Source organism: Lissotriton helveticus, chromosome 2_1 (genome assembly GCF_964261635.1).
Source record: "Lissotriton helveticus chromosome 2_1, aLisHel1.1, whole genome shotgun sequence".
In the NCBI taxonomy this organism is placed as follows: domain Eukaryota; kingdom Metazoa; phylum Chordata; class Amphibia; order Caudata; family Salamandridae; genus Lissotriton; species Lissotriton helveticus.
This window is the reverse complement of record NC_136059.1, coordinates 1,115,473,645-1,115,493,170: the sequence shown is the minus strand read 5'-3', so window position 1 is coordinate 1,115,493,170 and position 19,526 is coordinate 1,115,473,645. Positions and strand designations below refer to the sequence as shown.

At 45.8% G+C, this 19,526-nt stretch overlaps 1 protein-coding gene across 1 annotated transcript in view; it reads left to right on the top strand.

The window, feature by feature from the left end:
• The window catches only part of LOC144818468 (protein FAM47E-like), a 121,417-nt gene that overhangs the window by 94,464 nt on the left and 7,427 nt on the right, over positions 1 to 19,526 (top strand). The window contains exon 7 of the mRNA XM_078675935.1: positions 58 to 135. Coding sequence (XP_078532061.1) covers positions 58 to 135 — 78 coding nt within the window. The remainder of the gene's footprint in view (positions 1 to 57; positions 136 to 19,526) is intronic.

The following is a 19,526-nucleotide window of genomic DNA, read 5'->3' as shown; positions in this document are numbered from 1 at the left end:
TCAGATTCCAAAAAATGGCTTTCTAGTTAATCAAATCTGTTTTAAACCTTATTTCAGGATTTGGAACTAATAGAACTCCACGGAACAACGGCTTTTAAGGAATTTATCGAGAGCAAGGGCTACAGGAACCCCGAGGTAAGAAAACAATAGTAATAGTGATGAGACCAAGCCACGGGGAAACGATGGGGAGAGAGTAACTTGTCGTAAATTAACTGCGGCGTTCTGCATTTTTCAAAATGCCTTTAATTTAAGGGCAAGTGAAGGAAATAAGGGGAATCCATCCGTATCCGGCTGCTTTTAGAGCAACAACCGGCCGGGGGTGAAGGAGACCAAAACAAAGGCCTTATTTAAAATCGTCACTGCAATGGAGGGAAACAAAAGCACACATTTATCACATCACCAGAACTTAAAAAAAATATGGGTTGGAGACAGGTTTTTGACTTTGTTCAACCCCTGTATGCAAGATACGTGCATTCACTGTATGAATGTCAGATGTATCGGTCTGTGTGAGTAATTACACAAATATTGATTTAAATAACACACATTTTTAAAAATGTGATTCTATTATAGCACTGCTCATCCCAGTGTAAGGTAAATCAGAGCGCTTTACATCACACTCACAAACAACTCATTTAATACACATCATATGCCATTGTATCACCTGTGTATGGGTGAGTGAGTGACTGTGTATATGAGTGGCTGTGTGGTTGTGTAAGTGGGTCTGGGAGTGGCTGTGTGGGTGTGTGAGTGGGTGTATGAGGGGTTGTGTGGGTGTGTGAGTGACAGTGTGGGTCTGTGAGTGGGTGTATGTGATTTTTAGGTCTCGTAGAACCAACGCGCATGCGTTGTTCTTCGAGAGTATTGTAGGCAAAATAACTCTTGAAACCAGCGAGGATTGTCCTCAATGCATGTGAGATAATCAACGTGACGCTTCGCCAGCGCGCGCCTCACTTCTCAAACGCGCTCGCACATCAAAGGCTGCTGTTTGTTTTAATCTCCCACTTTGCTCTCCTGAAATGTTGGCATGTATGTGCATTAGCCGTTCAGAGAACTCTTTGCTTAATTAATCTAAAAAGCACTGGTGGAAGGCCAGCTTTAACAATGGAGCTTTTGGTTATTTACAGCGCTATGCGTGCTTTCACTTTCGCTTAATGGGCATCGGCTATAACTTTAAAATATGCTTGTCCCTCCCCTGCTGCACAGACGCCGCGCAAAGCGGGCACTGTGTTAATTAGAGAAATCTGTGGACCCGTCCTTCATTGTTCTCCCTCCCTCCCCAGCCATGCCCTTCGTGTAGCTCGATTTTTTTTGCAGTTTTTATATAGCGCAAACTTAACCGAAGGGTATTGGAGTGCTTTACATCAGCACGATTTAGAGCCAACGCCGAGACTTGAACATCAAAGTCGGCAGCTATGGCCGTTGCGCCACATCCTCTGCTACTGGTGACTTATTCTATCTTGCTTCAGGGTTTGTTAGGGGAGGTTCTGCGTGTACTTCTGGTGTTGTGCAGCGTGATTTCGAGCCGTGTAAGCTGACTCTGGTTGGACCATTAGCCTCATTGCGCTTAGAACATGACTCTCCTTTGTTTACATCGCACAGCGCCCTCTTTGCCCGAATACACTGGCCCTTAACCTCAGACACACGACAAGGGCAAGCTGTTTACAGAAATGACCCACCCTTTTGTTACAGAGCTCTCTGTCACGGGACAGGAAGGTGTATGCAATCTGTCCCATCTGCCCGTAGAAGACAGAGTCTGTTACCAAGCCCTCACTTATGTTTTGCAAACAGCAGACCTTGTTTGCACTAGGGTCCCACGCAGGGGCGCAACTAGGTCTTAATTTCGGGGGGGGGGGTGCTAACATGGCAAATGAAGGGGCGGGGCTAATGTTAATCAATGGGGCGGGGCTAAAATGGCAGATAATCAGGATCGATTAATGCTCAGGTCAAGCGGAGAAAACATGCAACCCTAAAATTACCCCCTCGCACCCCAAAACCCGTTACCACCCTGAAATCATCCCCCTAGAACCCCAAACCCACGCTGATCCCTAAAATTACACCCTTACCCCCCAAAACCCATACCCACCCTGAACCCTAAAATTACCTCTGGCACCCCAAAACCCATACCCGCACTGATCTCTAAAATGACACCCTTGCCCCCTCAAATCCATTACCACCCTGAACCCCAAAATTACCCCCCTAGCACACCACAACCCATACCAACCTGAACCCTAAAATTACCCCCTGGACCCCAAAACCCATTACCACTCTGAACCCTAAAATCACCCCCCTGGAGCCCCAAAACTTATACCCACACTGAACCCTAAAATTATTCCCTTGCCCCCCAAAACCCATACCCACCCTGAACCTTAAAATTACCCCTGGCACCCCAAAACCCATACCCATGCTGAACATTAAATTCTTCCCTGGCACCCCAAAACCATACCCACCCTGAACCCTAAAATTGCCCCCTGACACCCAAAAACCCACACCCACTCTGAAACCTAAAATGTCCCCCCCTCACACCCTAAAACCCATACCCGCATTGAACCCTAAAATGAACCCCATGGCACCCCAAAACCCATTACCACCCTAAACCCTAAAATTACCCCCTGGCACCCCAAAACCCATACCCAGCCTGAACCCTAAAATTGCCCCCCTGACACCCGAAAACCCCCACCCACCTGTAGGCAGATTCAGGGCATGTGCGCTGCACAGAGGACTTCCTTGGCACACTCTGTCCTACTTAGGGAACGGGCTGTCAGTGACTAACAGACACTTACCACACGGGCTCCCTGCGGTGGAAGTCACCTGACCTGCAGTTCTTTACCTGCACGTAAATTAAGCATAACTTACTGCAGCGTCCAAAGACAACCTAGTTTTTAATTGCGAACGGAGGGGGTAGGGGATTAAAAACAGCCCTCTCTGAAACCTCTACTTTTCATTACAGGGGAGGGGGGAAGCCGTGTTTATCCCTGTGGGGGCGGGGGGGAAGAGTTAATCAGTCACTTAACTGAACCTACAGCTAGGGCAGTGGCGCTCACAAGTGAGGGGGCCAGGCAGGGCTGCGGAGTAAGAAGAGGCGCCAATCCCACTAGTCGCTCTGTCCCTATCTATTCGCCCATCTCTGTGCGGTGTTTAAACCAATAGGAAGCGGCCCGGGGCGCTACCTAGTGCTATTAGAGTGTATTTATTAGTTCCTAAAGCACGCAAAAAGTCCCAACGGGCTTCAGGATGTATTAACCAGGCAGTATGAAGTAATAAGTTAACTTTTAAGTGTTTTTAAAAGTAATTTTTGTGACTTTGGGTCTGATGCTGGGAAAGTGCGCGTGGGCACGTGAACTTCTGAGGCCAAAATCAGTTGGTTACATTTACGACTTTTTCCAGGTTATTAGTGTCTTGTTTGTTTACGTTGTATTCCACAGCATCACCACATCACTCTGGGACACCACCACATCACTCAGGAACACCACCACATCACTCAGGGACACCACCTCATCACTCAGGTGCACCACTCAGGGGCACCACCACATCACTCAGGGACACCACCTCATCACTCAGGGACATCACCACATCACTCAGGAACACCACTCAGGGGCACCACCACATCACATAGGGACACCACCACATCACTCAGGTACACCACCACATCACTTTCGAATACCACCACATCACTCTGGAACACCACCACATCACTCAGGGACACCACCACATCGTGGAGAAGTGTGGCTCAATGGTTAGAGCGGCAGACCCTGATGCAAAGGTCTCGCCCGGGACCAGGGTTCAATTCCCCGCCTCGGCGGGTCTTGGGCTCAAAATTCCACGGACCTGATAATTCTCGCCTCGGTGCCTATTCCAATCATGGAGTCCCACTCTGCAACTCTGGGCAATAGCTTGCTTAATCTCCACAACGGCCCCCACAACGCTAAGGATGCCTGGCCTCCACCTTGGGGGTGCCCAGGAGTGGACACCTCACAGGGAAAGCCAGGATGGGTTCCACAGCGGTATTCGTACAAGCGCCTTGAGACCCTTGCGGGTGAGTAGTGCGCTATACAAGTATCAATTTACATTTTTACATTTACTCAGGGACACCGCCACATCACTCAGGAACACCACCACATCACTCAGGGGCACCACCACACCACTCAGGGGCACCACCACATCACTCAGGGGCACCACCACATCACTCAGGGGCACCACTCAGGGGCACCACTACATCACTCAGGGACACCACCACATCACTCAGGGAAATCACCACATCACTCGGGGACACCACCACATCACTCGGGGACACCACCACATCACTCAGGATCACTCAGGGACACCACCACATCACTCGGGGACACCACCACATCACTCTGGGACACCACCACATCACTCAGGAGGGGCACCAACACACCACTCAGGGACACCACCACATCACTCAGGAACACCACCACATCACTCGGGGACACCACCACATCACTCGGGGACACCACCACATCACTCGGGGACACCACCACATCACTCGGGGACACCACCACATCACTCGGGGACACCACCACATCACTCGGGGACACCACCACATCACTCGGGGACACCACCACATCACTCGGGGACACCACCACATCACTCGTGGCCACCACCACATCACTCAGGGGCACCACCACATCACTCAGGAACACCACCACATCACACAGGAACATCGCCACATCACTCAGGGACACCACCACATCACTCTGGGACACCACCACATCACTCTGGGACACTACCACATCACTCTAGGACACCACCACATCACTCTAATACACCACCACATCACTCAGCCCAACCACATCATCACTCAGCACCACAACAGCACTGTCCTTGCTTGCTACCAACAAGCATTGCCATAGCCAATAGGACTCGCATTAGGAAAGTGTAAGCTATTGGCTTTGTGAATAACAATGCTATTAATTTATATATTTTCAAAGCCAACACATATTTAAAAAAATTGTCATTTACAATACCAATAGCTCACACTTTCCTAATGCGAGACTTATTGCATTGCAAATGCTTGTTTATTTGGGGTCTGGATCCGCAGATCTGCCGCAGAGCAAACAGAGGGTCACATATAGCACTGCGGTGGATCCACAAACTGTTGTGCGCTAAAAAAATGTTTTTAGACAATTTCTTGCTCATGAGGGGCCCCTCAAAGACCCCTGCATCAGTCCCATGGGTTCAGGGTACTTTTACCCTGACCCCTTTGATCCCTTTTAAATGTTATTTTCCCCCTGGGAACTGCATCTAGATGCACATGTGGAGAAGTGTGGCTCAGGGGTTAGAGGCAGCAGACCCGGAAGCTGAGATCGGTCCTGGACCAGGGTTCAATTCCCCGCCTCGGCGGGTCTTGGGCTAAAAATTCCACGGACTCGATAATTCTCGCCCCGGTGCCTCCTCGACTCACGGGTTCACACTCTGCGACTCTGGGCAATAGCTTGCTTAATCTCCACAACGGCCCCTCGTGGCGGGATGCCTGACTTTCACCTTGTGGATACCCTGCTATCTCACAGGGGAATACCAGGAAGGGTTCCCTAAGCAAGCGCCGGGACACCCACTGCGGGTAGCTGTGCGCTATATAAGCTCAACTACATTTACATTTACATTTACAAAATGGCAGTCGCAATTTTCTTTTCAGCTCGCGGCAAGCCAATCAAGGCATTGCTGTTGGTGCGTGGCTCCGCGGATCTTCAGTGGTGGATCCTTGTCTTTAGATACACATAAGTCTTTTTACTTTACTAGCTCCAAAACAACGGAACAGATTTACACCAAATAACAAACAAAACACTTTTTCTGGACTAAGGTCTAGGTTTCTGCCAAAGTTGGTGTGATTCCGTTCAACAATTCAGGCTCTAGTTGTGTCTAAAATTCCTCTGGGAAATTAAATGGGGAAAATGTGTCATGTGAACTCCCCATTTTGTCAGCCCCCGCTTGATGGATCACCCTGAAACTTTTCAGACAGCAGCTCAAGTGACTGGCAAACTAGTTTTGAAAAGTTTGTGAAAATTTGTCAAACAGCGCCGAAGTTATTAGCAAAACAAAAAACGTTCTTCCTATGGAACTAGGTCCTAACTATAACTACCTACTGGCAACTGCCAGTAGGTAATAAATATATATGTGTCCCTGTATATCATTGTACAGGAAATGTTACATATGACCGGGAGGGTTAGAAGATGTAGAAGTCATTATCGTCCTTAGTGGTAGGTAATATACGTTAAGGGCGTGTAGTCAAGATTTAAAATGTAACAGTGTTTAGGGTTGTCTGTACTATCAAGACTTTATTATCCCAAGGAAACTTTTTTTTAGCAACCTCAGAATAACAATAGATTCAGATGAAAAAAACAGTAAGATTCTAAACCCATGCCTTGCAGTTTGCATGCTCCTTGTTGATACTGGTTCATAGCTTACTGTTCTATAATAGAAGGTTTGCAGCTTATTAACTTCACATAACAAAAGGAGCTGTGTGATAAGCGGTAACCAACTTACCTATCTTTAAAATATATAATTCTTGCATGTTACATGATGTCAAAACTGTGGCTAGACAAAACACAGATTCTACCATTATTATTATCCTCAGCAAATTACTGGGTGCACAGAGATCTCTGCTGCAGGTGCCTAACCCTGTAGGATTTTTTAAATGACCAATTAAGTAAGCCAGAACAGATTTACTGTGGCATTTCTCCTTGTTTCCAGGTTCCTTGCAGCAAAGGTTTTTTTTTTTTTTTAAATGAACACATACGTTGACTGCTCTATTTATAATTCCACCCATCGTGATACTGCCCCTTTTCCCCCCACCACTTATTGGCCCCCAATTTATGGGTATCTGATAGTGACTTCTAGCTGCAGATTCATAACCATTGAATTTCACAGGCGTCAGGCTGGATCTGGAAACTTTTGCTCGAGCAATACCCCTTGCCCGCGCCGTCGGGTGGCTCCATTCGGCTCTGCGTGATGTCATCAGCAGCGCGGGTTAGGAGGTCTCGGTCACTTATATAAGGGCCACCCAGGTGCACGGACATCAGTTCTTTTCTTTCCATGCCAGTTAAGCACCGATCCGGGAAGAACCACCCCTCTGAAGCTTTTTGACAGGCCTTTTTCAACTTTTTGTCGACTTCAGATTTTTTTCTACATTGTGTGCGAGGATGTCTTCGAGGAAGACAGGATTTAAACTGTACGGTGCTTGTCACCGTATGGTGTCGGTTACCGATCCTCACCTCGTCTTTGTCTAGTGTCTCGAGCGCGACCACGATTCGAAATCATGCTCGGACTGTCGGGCTATGACTATGAAGGCCTTGCGGAAGCTGGCTATAAAGCTCCTTGCAGTCTACACCAACCAGCGAAACTGCGCGGAGGTCCCGTTCCTGATCAAAAAAGAGGAGGTCGCGCTCCCGGAGCTCCAAGTCCTCTTCGTCCCACTCTAGGCCATCGGGACACTCAGGTAAAAGGCACAAAAGAAGAAGAAGTCCAAGCGGACTTCATCTTTGCCTCGACTGTCATCCCTCAATGACCAAGGTAAGGAGCACCGATGATCTAGGCACGGTTCTGCGGAGCCGGAACCAAGGTCGACTCTGCACCTCCCTCCCTTTCCGGGTGCCGGAGCGACCCGCTTAAATTAAAGATTTTTAAGAGGCCGTGCACCGCATATTTGAACCGCTCGACCCCTCTGGTGTGCTCTCGGGCCTGCAGGTTCAGAATGGGCCCTATCGGACCCAACACCATTGGCTCCGGCCACGGTGCCAGTGGGGCCTCAAGAATCCGATCCCAGATCAGGGACAAATCTGGCCGTGCCAACGCGCACTTTCCCAGCATCAGACCCAAAGTCAGTGCCGCTGGTGCCAGCACCATCCTTATTCCCGATGACACAGAGTTGGAACAGCGTCACTCGATGCTGATTCTGACAGAACCTTGGGTTCTATGTTGTCACCTGTTCATTTTGAGGATGTTTTAGACTCAGAAGAGGAATGGAAAGGGTCTATGGACCCTTTAGAATACCAGGATGTTTCTGCAGAGCAGATTGTCTGGTATGGGTAACTTGGGGAGGCCAGTGGACCGGACGCTTCTCCAGATACTGGCATGCTCTCACCGCCAACTGTGGCTATGGAGGAGGGGGCATCTTATGCCATGGTGGTTAAGAGGGAAGCCAGGTCCTTGGGCTAGAGTTGCCATCTGTGCAGGTCAGGACTAATCTCCTAACCAAAGCGCTTCAACTTGGGGCTTCCACCTCCGAACCCCTTTTGCCCTTTAATGAGGCACCTACTGATGTCCTTCTCGGCACATGGTTCACGCCTAGCACAGGGGCTCCTGTTAATAGGACAATTGCACGCCGCTATCACCCGGCTCCGCGCGACCCAGCACCCCACCCCTGAAAGCTTGGTGGTGCACGCTTCCAGGGTGCATTCCCTTACCTGCCCTCCGGATAGGAAATCCAAGAGGCTGGACTCACTTTGGAAAAAGATGTTTTCTTCCTCCAGCCTGACATTGTGGTCAATGAATACTGCATGCTTGTTGGACCGTTTCGCCCACTCCCTTTGTGGGAAGGTTGCTCAAGTGCTGCCACAAGTCCCTGAGGAGGCCCGGGCTGCCCTCTCTCAGGCGGTTTAGGACAGGAGAGATGCAGGTCCTGATCACTCTTGGCCCAGATTCAACAGACACAAAATCATGTTTTAAAAATTGTATGACCCAAATCGACAGGTGGATGAACCTAAATCACCTACAACTAAACGGAGATAAAACTGAAATAGTTATTTTTGGCAAAGCACATGAACACTGGTCAAGTGACTGGTGGCCTCAAACCCTTGGCCCTTGCCCAGTGCCAAGACAATCAGTTCGGAACTTAGGCATCCAAATAGACAACCAACTGTCTATGAAAGACCAGGTCAACTACCTAATTGGTTCCTGTTTTGGCATTATGCAAAATTTACGCAAAGTTTTTAAATGGCTCCCAATGCCATTAGTCCAAGGTTTGATCATCAACCATATGGATTAAGGAAATGCTTTGCTGTCTTCAATAAATGAAGATCTTCTTACCAGGCTCCAAATCCTGCAGAATACTGCTGCCAGGTTGGTGCTGAATCTTCCTTCGGGATCCCTTTCGGCACCCAACTTAAAACTTCTTCACTGGCTTCTAGTCAGGAAGCGGACCCGTTTCAAGATTCTCCGCCTAACCCATAAGAACATATACGGCAATGGTCCCAGTCCAATGGTAGCCAGGAAACCATTAGTCTAAGGTTTGATGATCAACCGTATGGATTACGGAAATGCTTTGCTGTCTTCAAAAAATGAAGATCTTCTTACAAGGCTCCAAATCCGGCAGAATACTGCTGCCAGGTTGGTGCTGAATCTTCCTTCGGGATCCCTTTCGGCACCCAACTTAAGACTTCTTCACTGGCTTCCTGTCAGGAAGCGGACCCGTTTCAAGATTCTCCGCCTAACCCATAAGAACATATACAGCAATGATCCCGGTTACTGGAAAAAGAAACTCAGTTGGTACCGGCCATGCAGGACTTTAAGATCCAGCAACAAACTCCTTCCAACACCCATCAAAATTTGTGCCATAAGAAAGGGGAGAAGATATTTTTCTTTCCTCGCACCTGCTCTCTGGAATAAACTGCCTTTACAAGTACGCGTTATCTCAGATCATAATTGTTTTCGCGGGGAGCTAAAAACATGGCTGTTTGACTCCTAACTGGCTTCTGTCTAAACCAACTCCTGAGTATTCTGCAAAGCGCCATGAGACTTCCGGGGCAAATTGCTGATTTGATTTGAGAGATGCAGCAAAATTTGCCATCAGATGTGGCCTTGACATGACTGATTTGCTGGGCAGAGCAATTTCTTTCGACAATGTCCTTGCAACTCCATGCCTGCCTTAGAGCAACTTGTTTCTCCGGCGATGTCCAGGCAAATCTGATGGACATGTTCTTTGACGGAACCCGTCTTTTTGGGGGAAAGGCAGATTCGACCCTAGTGCAGTTCAAGGACTCTCGAGCTATGGCCAGATCCTTGGGCCTCTCTTCCTTTCCTCATGGCCAGTCTACCTTTTGCCCCTTTCGTGGCAACGGAAGGGGTTTCCAGCCGCGTCAGCCTTATCCCATCCACCGTCCTGCCCAGACTTCCCAAGTTGTGTGGGGACGTGGACGCGTTTCATTCCGACCAAGGAACGGAATTCAGAAGTCATCGGGCACCCTGCCCTCAGCAGCTGCAGGCCTCAAAGTACTCCTAGTCTGACAGTGCAAGACCACACCACTCTAGTTGGTGGGCGAATCCATCATCTCCCCCGCTGGAGGTCCATAACATCGGACAAGAGGTTCTTGCAGATCATTCTGCAGGGCTATTCTCTTCCGTTCCTTTCTTTTCCTTCTCCCGTTCTGCCAAATCAAGAATGCAATCCAATAGGAAGTTACAACTCTCCTGGACAAGGGAGCTATAGAGAGGGTCCGAGATTCAGAAGTAGGCAGTGGCTGTTATTCCCTCTACTTTCTGATTCCGAAAAAGTACAAAGGATTGCGGCCCATTTTAGATCTTTCGACCGTCAATCTCTTCATGAAGATGGAGAAGTTTAAGATGCTCATGTTAGCTCAGGTTTTGTCTGCCCTGTACCAAGAAGACTGGATGGTAGTGTTGGACCTACAGTATGCGTATTTTCACATCCCCATCCTGTCGGGCCACAGGTATTACCTGCAGTTCAAGTTAGGTCGCGAGCACTTTCAGTTTACCGTGCTCCCCTTCAGCCATGCCAGTGCACTTCAGGTCTTCACCAAGGTGATGGCGGTAGTCGCAGCTCATCTGCGTAGGTTAGGGGTGCCAGTCTTCCCCTAACTCAACGTCTGGCTGTTGAAGGCGACCTCGCCCCAAGCTGTCGTATCCCACCTTCAGATTACAGCAGACCTCTTGCATTCGCTGGGGTCTCGATAAACGTGCCGAAGTCACACCTGACTCCTTCTCAGACACTCCCTTTCATCGTGGCTGTTCTGGATACAGTTCAGTTTCAGGCCTATCCCCCTGATCAGCAAGTCCAGGATATTCAGGTTAAGATAAAGTCCCTATCAGATAATGTGTTACTGAAGGTAACTAACTTGCTCTTCTGGACTAATTTGTTTATAATTCAAGCATGTCTAACCCCTTGAATACGGAGGCTTTTCCACCCAAATGCTAAGCCCCTTTTTGGCTATTTGGGGCACTTTGCTCTAAGGCTGTCAGTACTGTGTTTCCACATAAGATTTTCATGCCAAATTTGCATAATTTGTTCCCAACATCATGGGGATTCTAAGAATACCCAGGGTTTTTTGATTCCCCTGGAGGGGGCACAGAAAATGGCAAAAATATAGCTACAATTTGAGGGTTTGGGGAAAAATGGGAAGCAACTGCTCTGCATCAAAGTGTCTGGTTTTTCCCTAAAAATTGCATCAACAAAAGGTTTGCTGTGCTAAAATCACCATCTTCCTAGCTTTAAGGCTCAATCAGAGTTGTATCAAAAACATTGTTTTACAACAAGCAAGGCATGTAGCCAATTTTCAACCTAATTACAGTTTATGGTAAAAACTCGTGTGATCCCGGCAAGCTATAGATTTCTGAAAAGCAGACAAATTCTGAATTCAGCAAGGCGTCATTTATGTAGACTGTAGATTCCCCAATGTTTTCTCAAAGAAACTAATTGTCGAAATAAAAAAAGTGTTAAAACTGAGTAGAAAAAAACAGCCATTTGTTATAGGGTTTCCATCTGTAACTTCTTGTCACAATGGGCAATTTACAAAAGATATACACCAGTACGTTTTACATTGTTTAGAGCCTTCTGGTCACAGGGATATATAGGGGTTGTAGATTGCCCAAGAACCCGAGGTGAAAAATAAGAATGAAAAATGGATATGAATGAAACCTATGTATTTTTGATATGTACTGTACATACTGAGTTTTGGAGCAGTGGTTGTTTGTACACCTCTGAATTTGGGCTTTGCCCATACTATCCATGCGATACAGAGGGCATTTTTCAAAATGTCTTCTTTCTTAAACACTGGCTTACATTTGGAAGCCACAAATGCAGCAAAATCTAATTGGTAATAACAAATGTTCTACTATTCTGTGTTCCCACGTGTCTTCTGATAAAAAGGGTACCTCAGTTCTATTCAAAACAAACGGGGAGGAGAGGGTCACAGGGACAAACACATATTTAAAGACCACTCTTGCTTCAAGTCCGCAGCTCAATACAAGATACACTCAAGGAACACAAGGGGTCTAAAGCAACACAGCGTGTGGCTAGCTATCCTAAACTCCAATCTAGCTTGTGAAATGGTGCCCTTGTCACCCTAGATAGCCTATAAGGTAACAATACAATGTTACAATGGGTCTGTGTGCATGGATTTACGTACATACCGTGCCAATTTACTTAATCCCAGAAAGCTCAAAAGTGGATAACCATCAAAATGAACATAGTGATCAGTCCTATCATATGGTTCACCAGTATCACATGGTAGGTCCCTTGATCATCGAGACCATTTAACCACGAAATTGATAGTGGAGCAAGTTCAAGTCCATCGGCACTTATGGACCACCATGCGACAGCCGATCAATGATGGTTGAAAAAGTAGTGAGAACGCAGTGCAAACGATAAAGTGGTGATTATAAAATAGAGTGGAATGTTCCTAAAAAATCTTTATTAGGTGAAGGACATGCCCTCTAATTAAAAACAGAACAGTGCAGGCGACAGTGGAAACAAATATCTGTCGTTAAACCTCCCCCAACGACTCAGGCTTGAGCTTTGAGGCACCGACGGAGAGAGCGGGGCCTTGAGATACCTGAGCACGGTCCAGGTGAGGTGAGGTCCAGTCCCCGGTCAAGCTGGATGTACTTATGCATCCACTGACATGGAGGATTAGCAAATCACAGGTTGTATTTGTTCTAACCTTTGTTTATTTGGTCACATTTATTATTTACACCAATTGTATAGCAGTAGCAATACACTAAGAGCAGAGGCCCTGATGAAAGCCAAGGGGACTTCTTTGCCCTGATAAGCAGAAACATGTTGGCCTTGTTTAACGACAGATATTTGTTTCCACTGTCGCCTGCACTGTTCTGTTTTTAATTAGAGGGCATGTCCTTCACCTAATAAAGATTTTTTAGGAACATTCCACTCTATTTTATAATCACCACTTTATCGTTTGCACTGCGTTCTTACTACTTTTTCAACCATCATTGATCGGCTGTCGCATGGAGGTCCATAAGTGCCGATGCACTTGAACTTGCTCCACTATCAATATCGTGGTTAAATGGTCTCGATGATCAAGGGACCTACCACTTGATACTGGTGAACCATATGATAGGACTGATCACTATGTTCATTTTGATGGTTATCCACTTTTGAGCTTTCTGGGATTAAGTAAATTGGCACGGTATGTACGTAAATCCATGCACACAGACCCATTGTAACATTGTATTGTTACCTTATAGGCTATCTAGGGTGACAAGGGCACCAACTCACAAGCTAGATTGGAGTTTAGGATAGCTATCCACACGCTGTGTTGCTTTAGACCCCTTGTGTTCCTTGAGTGGATCTACCTCAGTTCTATGACTGGGCCTAGCACCTGCAACACAAAATGACCCAAAACCCAAACTGGGACAACATATTTCACCCAGCAGAATCCACACTTTTTTACAATTTGGATTTTGTGCCCTAGCTCACCCGTCACCCAGGTAAACCTACCATACCCAGACATTTCTGAAAACTGAACAGCCAGATGTGTCCAGGGTGCTGTGACTTGTGTGGCTCTCACCAGGTTTTCCTAACCAGAAGCCCTTGCAGACCTCACAATTTAGCCAAAAACACATTTCCCTTAAATGTATGTGAGAGAAAGTTCTGGAATCTGTGAGGAGCCAAACATTTCCTACTAACCTGCATTTCCCCACATCTCCTGATAAAATAGAACTTCACTTGTGTGGATTGACCTAGCGCCTGCGATAGGAAAAGCTCAAAACGCAACATGTACACATCAAATTTTCCACTCAAAACCCACCTTTTTTTGCAATTTGGATAGCGGTGTATTTTGGGCCCTTGCACAGATGGCACCTGCTGAAACTACCAAACCTGCAGATTTATGAAAACTAGACACCAAGGGAACTGCACGATGGTGTGACTTGCATGTCTCTTACAAGGTTTATGTACCCAGAAACCCTTGCCAACCTCAAACTTTGGCTAAAACACAAATGGTCCTCACTTTTGTGTGATGCAAAGGTCTGGAATATGTAGAGCCACACATTTCCTACTACCTTGCATTTCCCCATGTCTCTGGAGTAAAATTGTACCTCATTGTGTGAGTGAACATAGTGCCTGCAGCTGGAAAGGGCCTAAAACGCAATATTTATTTTGATCTATTGCTTAATTTAAAGAGTTTTAAATATTGCATTGCTGGCAAGACCCGGTTTCAGTGCACTTTACAGACAATGACAAAGACAATAGACAAGGCAGTGTTGGAGAGCATAGATTGTAAAATTCATACTTGTTGAGATTTAGGTTGCAGTAGTTCATGGAGGGTAAACAACTGATATGAAGAAGAGAGTCTAGTGGTGGACTAGGTGTTGAGGTCCGAAGGGTGGAAGAGTCAGTGGAGGAGAAGGTATTTTAATTGTCTTTTGAAGCTTATGAAGGAGGGGTTCGTCCTGATATGCACTGGGAGGGCGTTCTAGATTTTGGGTGTATTTCCCGAAAAGGAGCGCATGAGTGAATTTTGTTTGTGCTTTTTAGGAGGTATGAGAAGCAGAGTGTTGGTGCTTCTAAGATTTCTTTTCTGGCCAGCCTTAGATAGTTTGGACGCAAGGTAAGCTGGTTTCCCTGTATGGAGGACTTTGTGAGTGAGGCAGGCCATTTTGAAGCAGCAATGGGCTGTGATCAGGAGCCAATTAAGATTTTTTAGAGAGGAGGAGATGTGATCTTGTCTTTTTGCTCTGGTGACCATCCTTGCTGCTGTATTTAGTGTGGCTCTGAAGGGGACTAGGTGCCATTTTGTGGTCTGCGAGGGTGGCATTTCTGTAGTCCAATCTAGACAGTACCAATGCTTGTGTGGCTTTTTTTAGATCATTGTGGGGGGGGGGGGATTTGATTTTGTGTTGGTAGGAGTTTTAGGTTGTCGAATGCCCTCTTAGCTGTGTTCTTTATGTGTTGGCTCATGCTCACACTTGGGTCAAGGGATGTCCCTAAAGAGGTGACGGATTTGGAAAGCATCAGTTTGCAGTTCAAAGCGTCAATGGAGTTTATACACTCTTGGGCCTGAGGGGGTCTTGTTGGATAGGAGTAGGATTTCCGTCTTATCTTGGTTAAGTTTGAGGTGATTCGTGAGAGCCAGTTTTAGACTTTTATGAGAGTTGTGTTAAGTTGTCGTACGTTTTCTAGTGAAGATATTTCCAGGTAGATCTGGGTGTCATCCGCATAGAGGTGATAGAGGATGTTTGCTTGTTTGAGTATGGTGGTGAGGAGTTCCATGTATATATTGAAGAGTGTAGGTGAGAGGCTGACATCACAAACTTACAAAGGAGTTACCCTTATTCACGGAAAAGGGACAGGGTATATACATGAATAACAGAAAGGATCCCTTTCCACCTTAAGCTTAAATCGATCAAGGCAATTTGTTTTACAAAACGGCAATAAAAATGGCCTTAAACAATCAGAGTTATAGCACGATAAATATAGACTGAAATCAGAGCTATGTGACACATGTCGAGCCGGACAATAATTTTAATGATATGAACAATTGGACAACCGTGGTTGAGAACATCAATCTAATGGGACACAGTCCTGTATCCTCTCTAGAACATGACAAGCACAAAACATACACAAAGACATTTTAGGCAAGTCAAGTATAGTTTGTCAAATTACAAATTATATCAAGCTTTTTAAAGACAGTTAGTGCACTTGTTTTATACATTGAGTAATGCGCAGAACTGTCTAACAAGAGTCGACGTTTCGATCCTTTAAACATGATAATAGGATCATCTTCAGGACATTAATGAATACATGCCTGACATGATTAAGAAATTGCCTCAACAGGTGAGGGAACCAACTTGTGTCGTCCATTTACAGAGGGGGAAACCAATTGGCATGGGAATACTGGGGCGTGGTTGAGTGGTTCTCTTTTATAAAAAAAAATACAATTCCGGCAAAATTGAATGAATAAATCCGGAGACCGCAGCTGCGTACTGAGACGATGCACAATAAAACGCAGCGTCCTCCTTAGGAACCGATGACTGGCTCCTAAGGAGGACGCTATAGATTTTTTCACATTCCATTTCCCTTATTTTTCCCAGTTGAAAACTGTCTGTAATGTGGACTCAGGACAGATTTTGTTTCCTCCATTACATAATACACAAGTAGTAAAAGTGGAATTCATGGAATTTCATTGTTGTTTGCACCAGTGAAAACATTCTGTAATATAGCTCATAGTTAGGACTATGGTAGCTGCATCTGTATCAATGGATTGGAACCTTGTTCAGATAATTTCTCAGAGTCTCCTTCCAAGCCTCTCTTCAAGATCTTTCAAGGAATGGTCCCAGTAGCAACAGCTTCTCTCTTAAGTCTCGGCTACTTCCTGTTGGAGACCCATCGTTTCAAATGCATTACATATACACAGAATGGGCTTTGGTCAGCTCTTTGCATATGATGAATGGGTTTAATGCTATCTCACTTTGCTCCTGAATTAATGGTTTTCTGCCCTATTCTTGGATTTTATCCCAGCCAGGAGCATTTCAGTGTCAGTGTTTGGATTGGATGATTTAGCCTTCAATTGCTTACATCAGACCTTGTTTTGTTGTGAAAAGGAGGGACTATTTTCTCTCCCTCTACTTTTTTGTGTGCAAATTTATAAAGAGCTCTACTACTCTAGGATGTCTAGAAACTGCTTCTCGGAAGGAAAAAAAGGAGACATGAAACAGAAAACAGAGAGAAACATTAGCTGTAAGAAACTACTGAATGAAAAGCCAGGTTTTGAGGGCTTTTCAAAAGGAAAGCACACCTCTCTTTTTCTTAAGAAAAAGGCAGTGCCACAACCTAGTGCCACAACCTAGCTGTGCATGCTATAAAGCTCCTGCCTCCCCAGTTGGATCTTCTGACTTTAGATATCACAAGATTTGATGCAGAAGAAGAGCGCAGGGATCTATTGGGGACGTATCATTAAAAAAGTTGTTAGAGGTAATCAGGTCCCTAGTTATACATTGCTTTAAAAGCGATACAGAGAGCCATAAATTCAATTCGTTTTATAATGGGAAGCCAATGTATTTGGTGGAGAATGTGCAATACCCATTGATGTTTTGGAATGACCAGAAGAAGCCAGGCAGTCGTGTTCTGTAGAGTCTGCAATTTGTTTAAGTATCTTTTCTGGATGTTGGTGAAAAGTGCGCTACAGTAATCAATTTTGGACATAAGTGTAGACCTCAAGAATTTCTGCAAATCTAACTGGATGAAAGAAAAGACTTTCCTAAGAGTTTTTAGCAGGAAAAAGGAGAAGGGAGCGATGGAATTTATGTGGCCTTCAAAGGAGATCTTGTTATCAAAGTAAACCCCTAAGTTGTTCAAATGGTGACGGGGCAGGGAGCTTCGCAGGCTCCTGCGGCCACCACTTACTAGACCAGAAGGATGTATTTCTGCTGAATAACAGAACCTTAGTTTTACGCCATCTTGGGGTGGTTCGGTGGGGGCATGTAGGGAGGCGCTACTCAGCGCCACACGGTGATATTAATAACAAGTAACATGAGGGCAAATAAGTCAAACAAACCAAGGTCAAGCAATTTTCACAAGCTCCCTTTTTATAGCACAGCTACTGTTAACGAAGACAAACAGGAAATTATAATGTAAAACACTAATAAAAGCATCAAATAAATCTAATAGAAGAGGGAGTCTATCATGACAAGATGGCGACCAGAGAGCCAGGCACCTTAGATACACGCTCTTGTTACATGGAAATTAGAGGTTCTGAAAGCACAGTGTCTGAAGGTTGAATCTTCCTTCCGGGAGCTGCGCGGACGCACTGTAGAGCTGGCTTTGAAGCCCCGCATCGGGTGGGCGTGTCGGGGGAGCATGTCGGGGGAAGCTACTCAGCACAACCCGGTGATTTAAAAAACAAGTAACGTTCAGCAAATAAATCAACCAAACCAGAGTCTAGCAACCCCTGCTGACCTTCACAAGCTCCCTTGTGACAGCCAAGCTACTGGTAATGAAGGCCAACAGAAAATAATATTATGCTGAATATCTTCTTTTTTAATTCATCCCCACTACTAGCTTTTGCAGCTTTGTTTGCACACTGTAACAGTGAACAAAAAGAAACTAATGTGTTCACACAGGCCATCCAAAGCAATATTGTTGAATTTCTTAAAAAGCCAGTGACGGCTCCTCCGTAATGGCAGAGGAGCGTCACCGCACTACGCAAATCCAGTAGTTGAAAATAAAATGATAATAAAACAATCTTATTATCATTTTATTTTTTTAAGTGACTTAGTGAGCCATGCATGTGGCAGCCATGGCAGGGAGGAAGAGTGGTTGGCTCTGTAAGTGACCATGTCAGTTTGACCAGGCATCTTAGAATGGCCAAACCGACATGCGCACTTAGGTTTCTGCAACCCAGCTCTATTCCACGGTCGGGTGGAGAAACGACACAGATCCCCCGTACCTGAGCGAACGTCAAACCAGCTCTCTCAGATCACTCCCAGCGCTGCTCTCATAGGATGACAGCAGCATCTGGATTGGATGGGGAGTCTGTGATGGTGTCCCAGGAACTACAGGAGCAGCAGGAGAGCAGAGGAGCACCGAGGCACGAGGCAGCTGGCAGTATCAGGTAAGTCTTTTTTTAAAATGTCTTATTCATCGCCCCCGCCCCGACCTACCACTGTATATTTGCTGCAGCTGCAACTGTAAGGAGCCTATCATCACACCCTGTTAATATCCTCTTGCTTAGTTTGTGGTCACAGGTAACATGCTAAATAGTTCAAAGAGCCAGCTGTATAGTAGGTGCTTGCCACAAGCATAATGCCCTGGTGAGATCAAGTAATCCCAAAAAGATAATTTAATGTCAAAAATTACAAGTTCACATTTTTGCAGTGCTTATCCTAGAGACAGGATAACAAAATCACAATCAAGTATAATTTCTTCACTTGGGCACTTTGCGTTTAAATGTAAGAGTGAATCATTCTAAGAGGTTCTTTTTCTTATAATCACCTGCAGCTAGAGACATTACTGCTATGTAATCTGTGTGAAATCTGGACAGGTATTACCCATTGGCCTTAGAAAGTGGATAGGTAGGGCACTCGAACCCTGCAGTTCATCGAGGTGAATCACATTGCCTCCACGGTCATCCTACATGGTCTCCAACAGCACTGAAAAGCCACTCTCCTTGTCAGGCAGTCAAAAATTCTTTATTCAGCTACCAGAAGCCATAAGTGCACAAAGATAAAAGAAAATAAATGTACCAACAACAGTTATTTAAACAAGACATAAAAAGGGTAATGAAATACATAACAAATACAATTTGCCCCTACGAGTT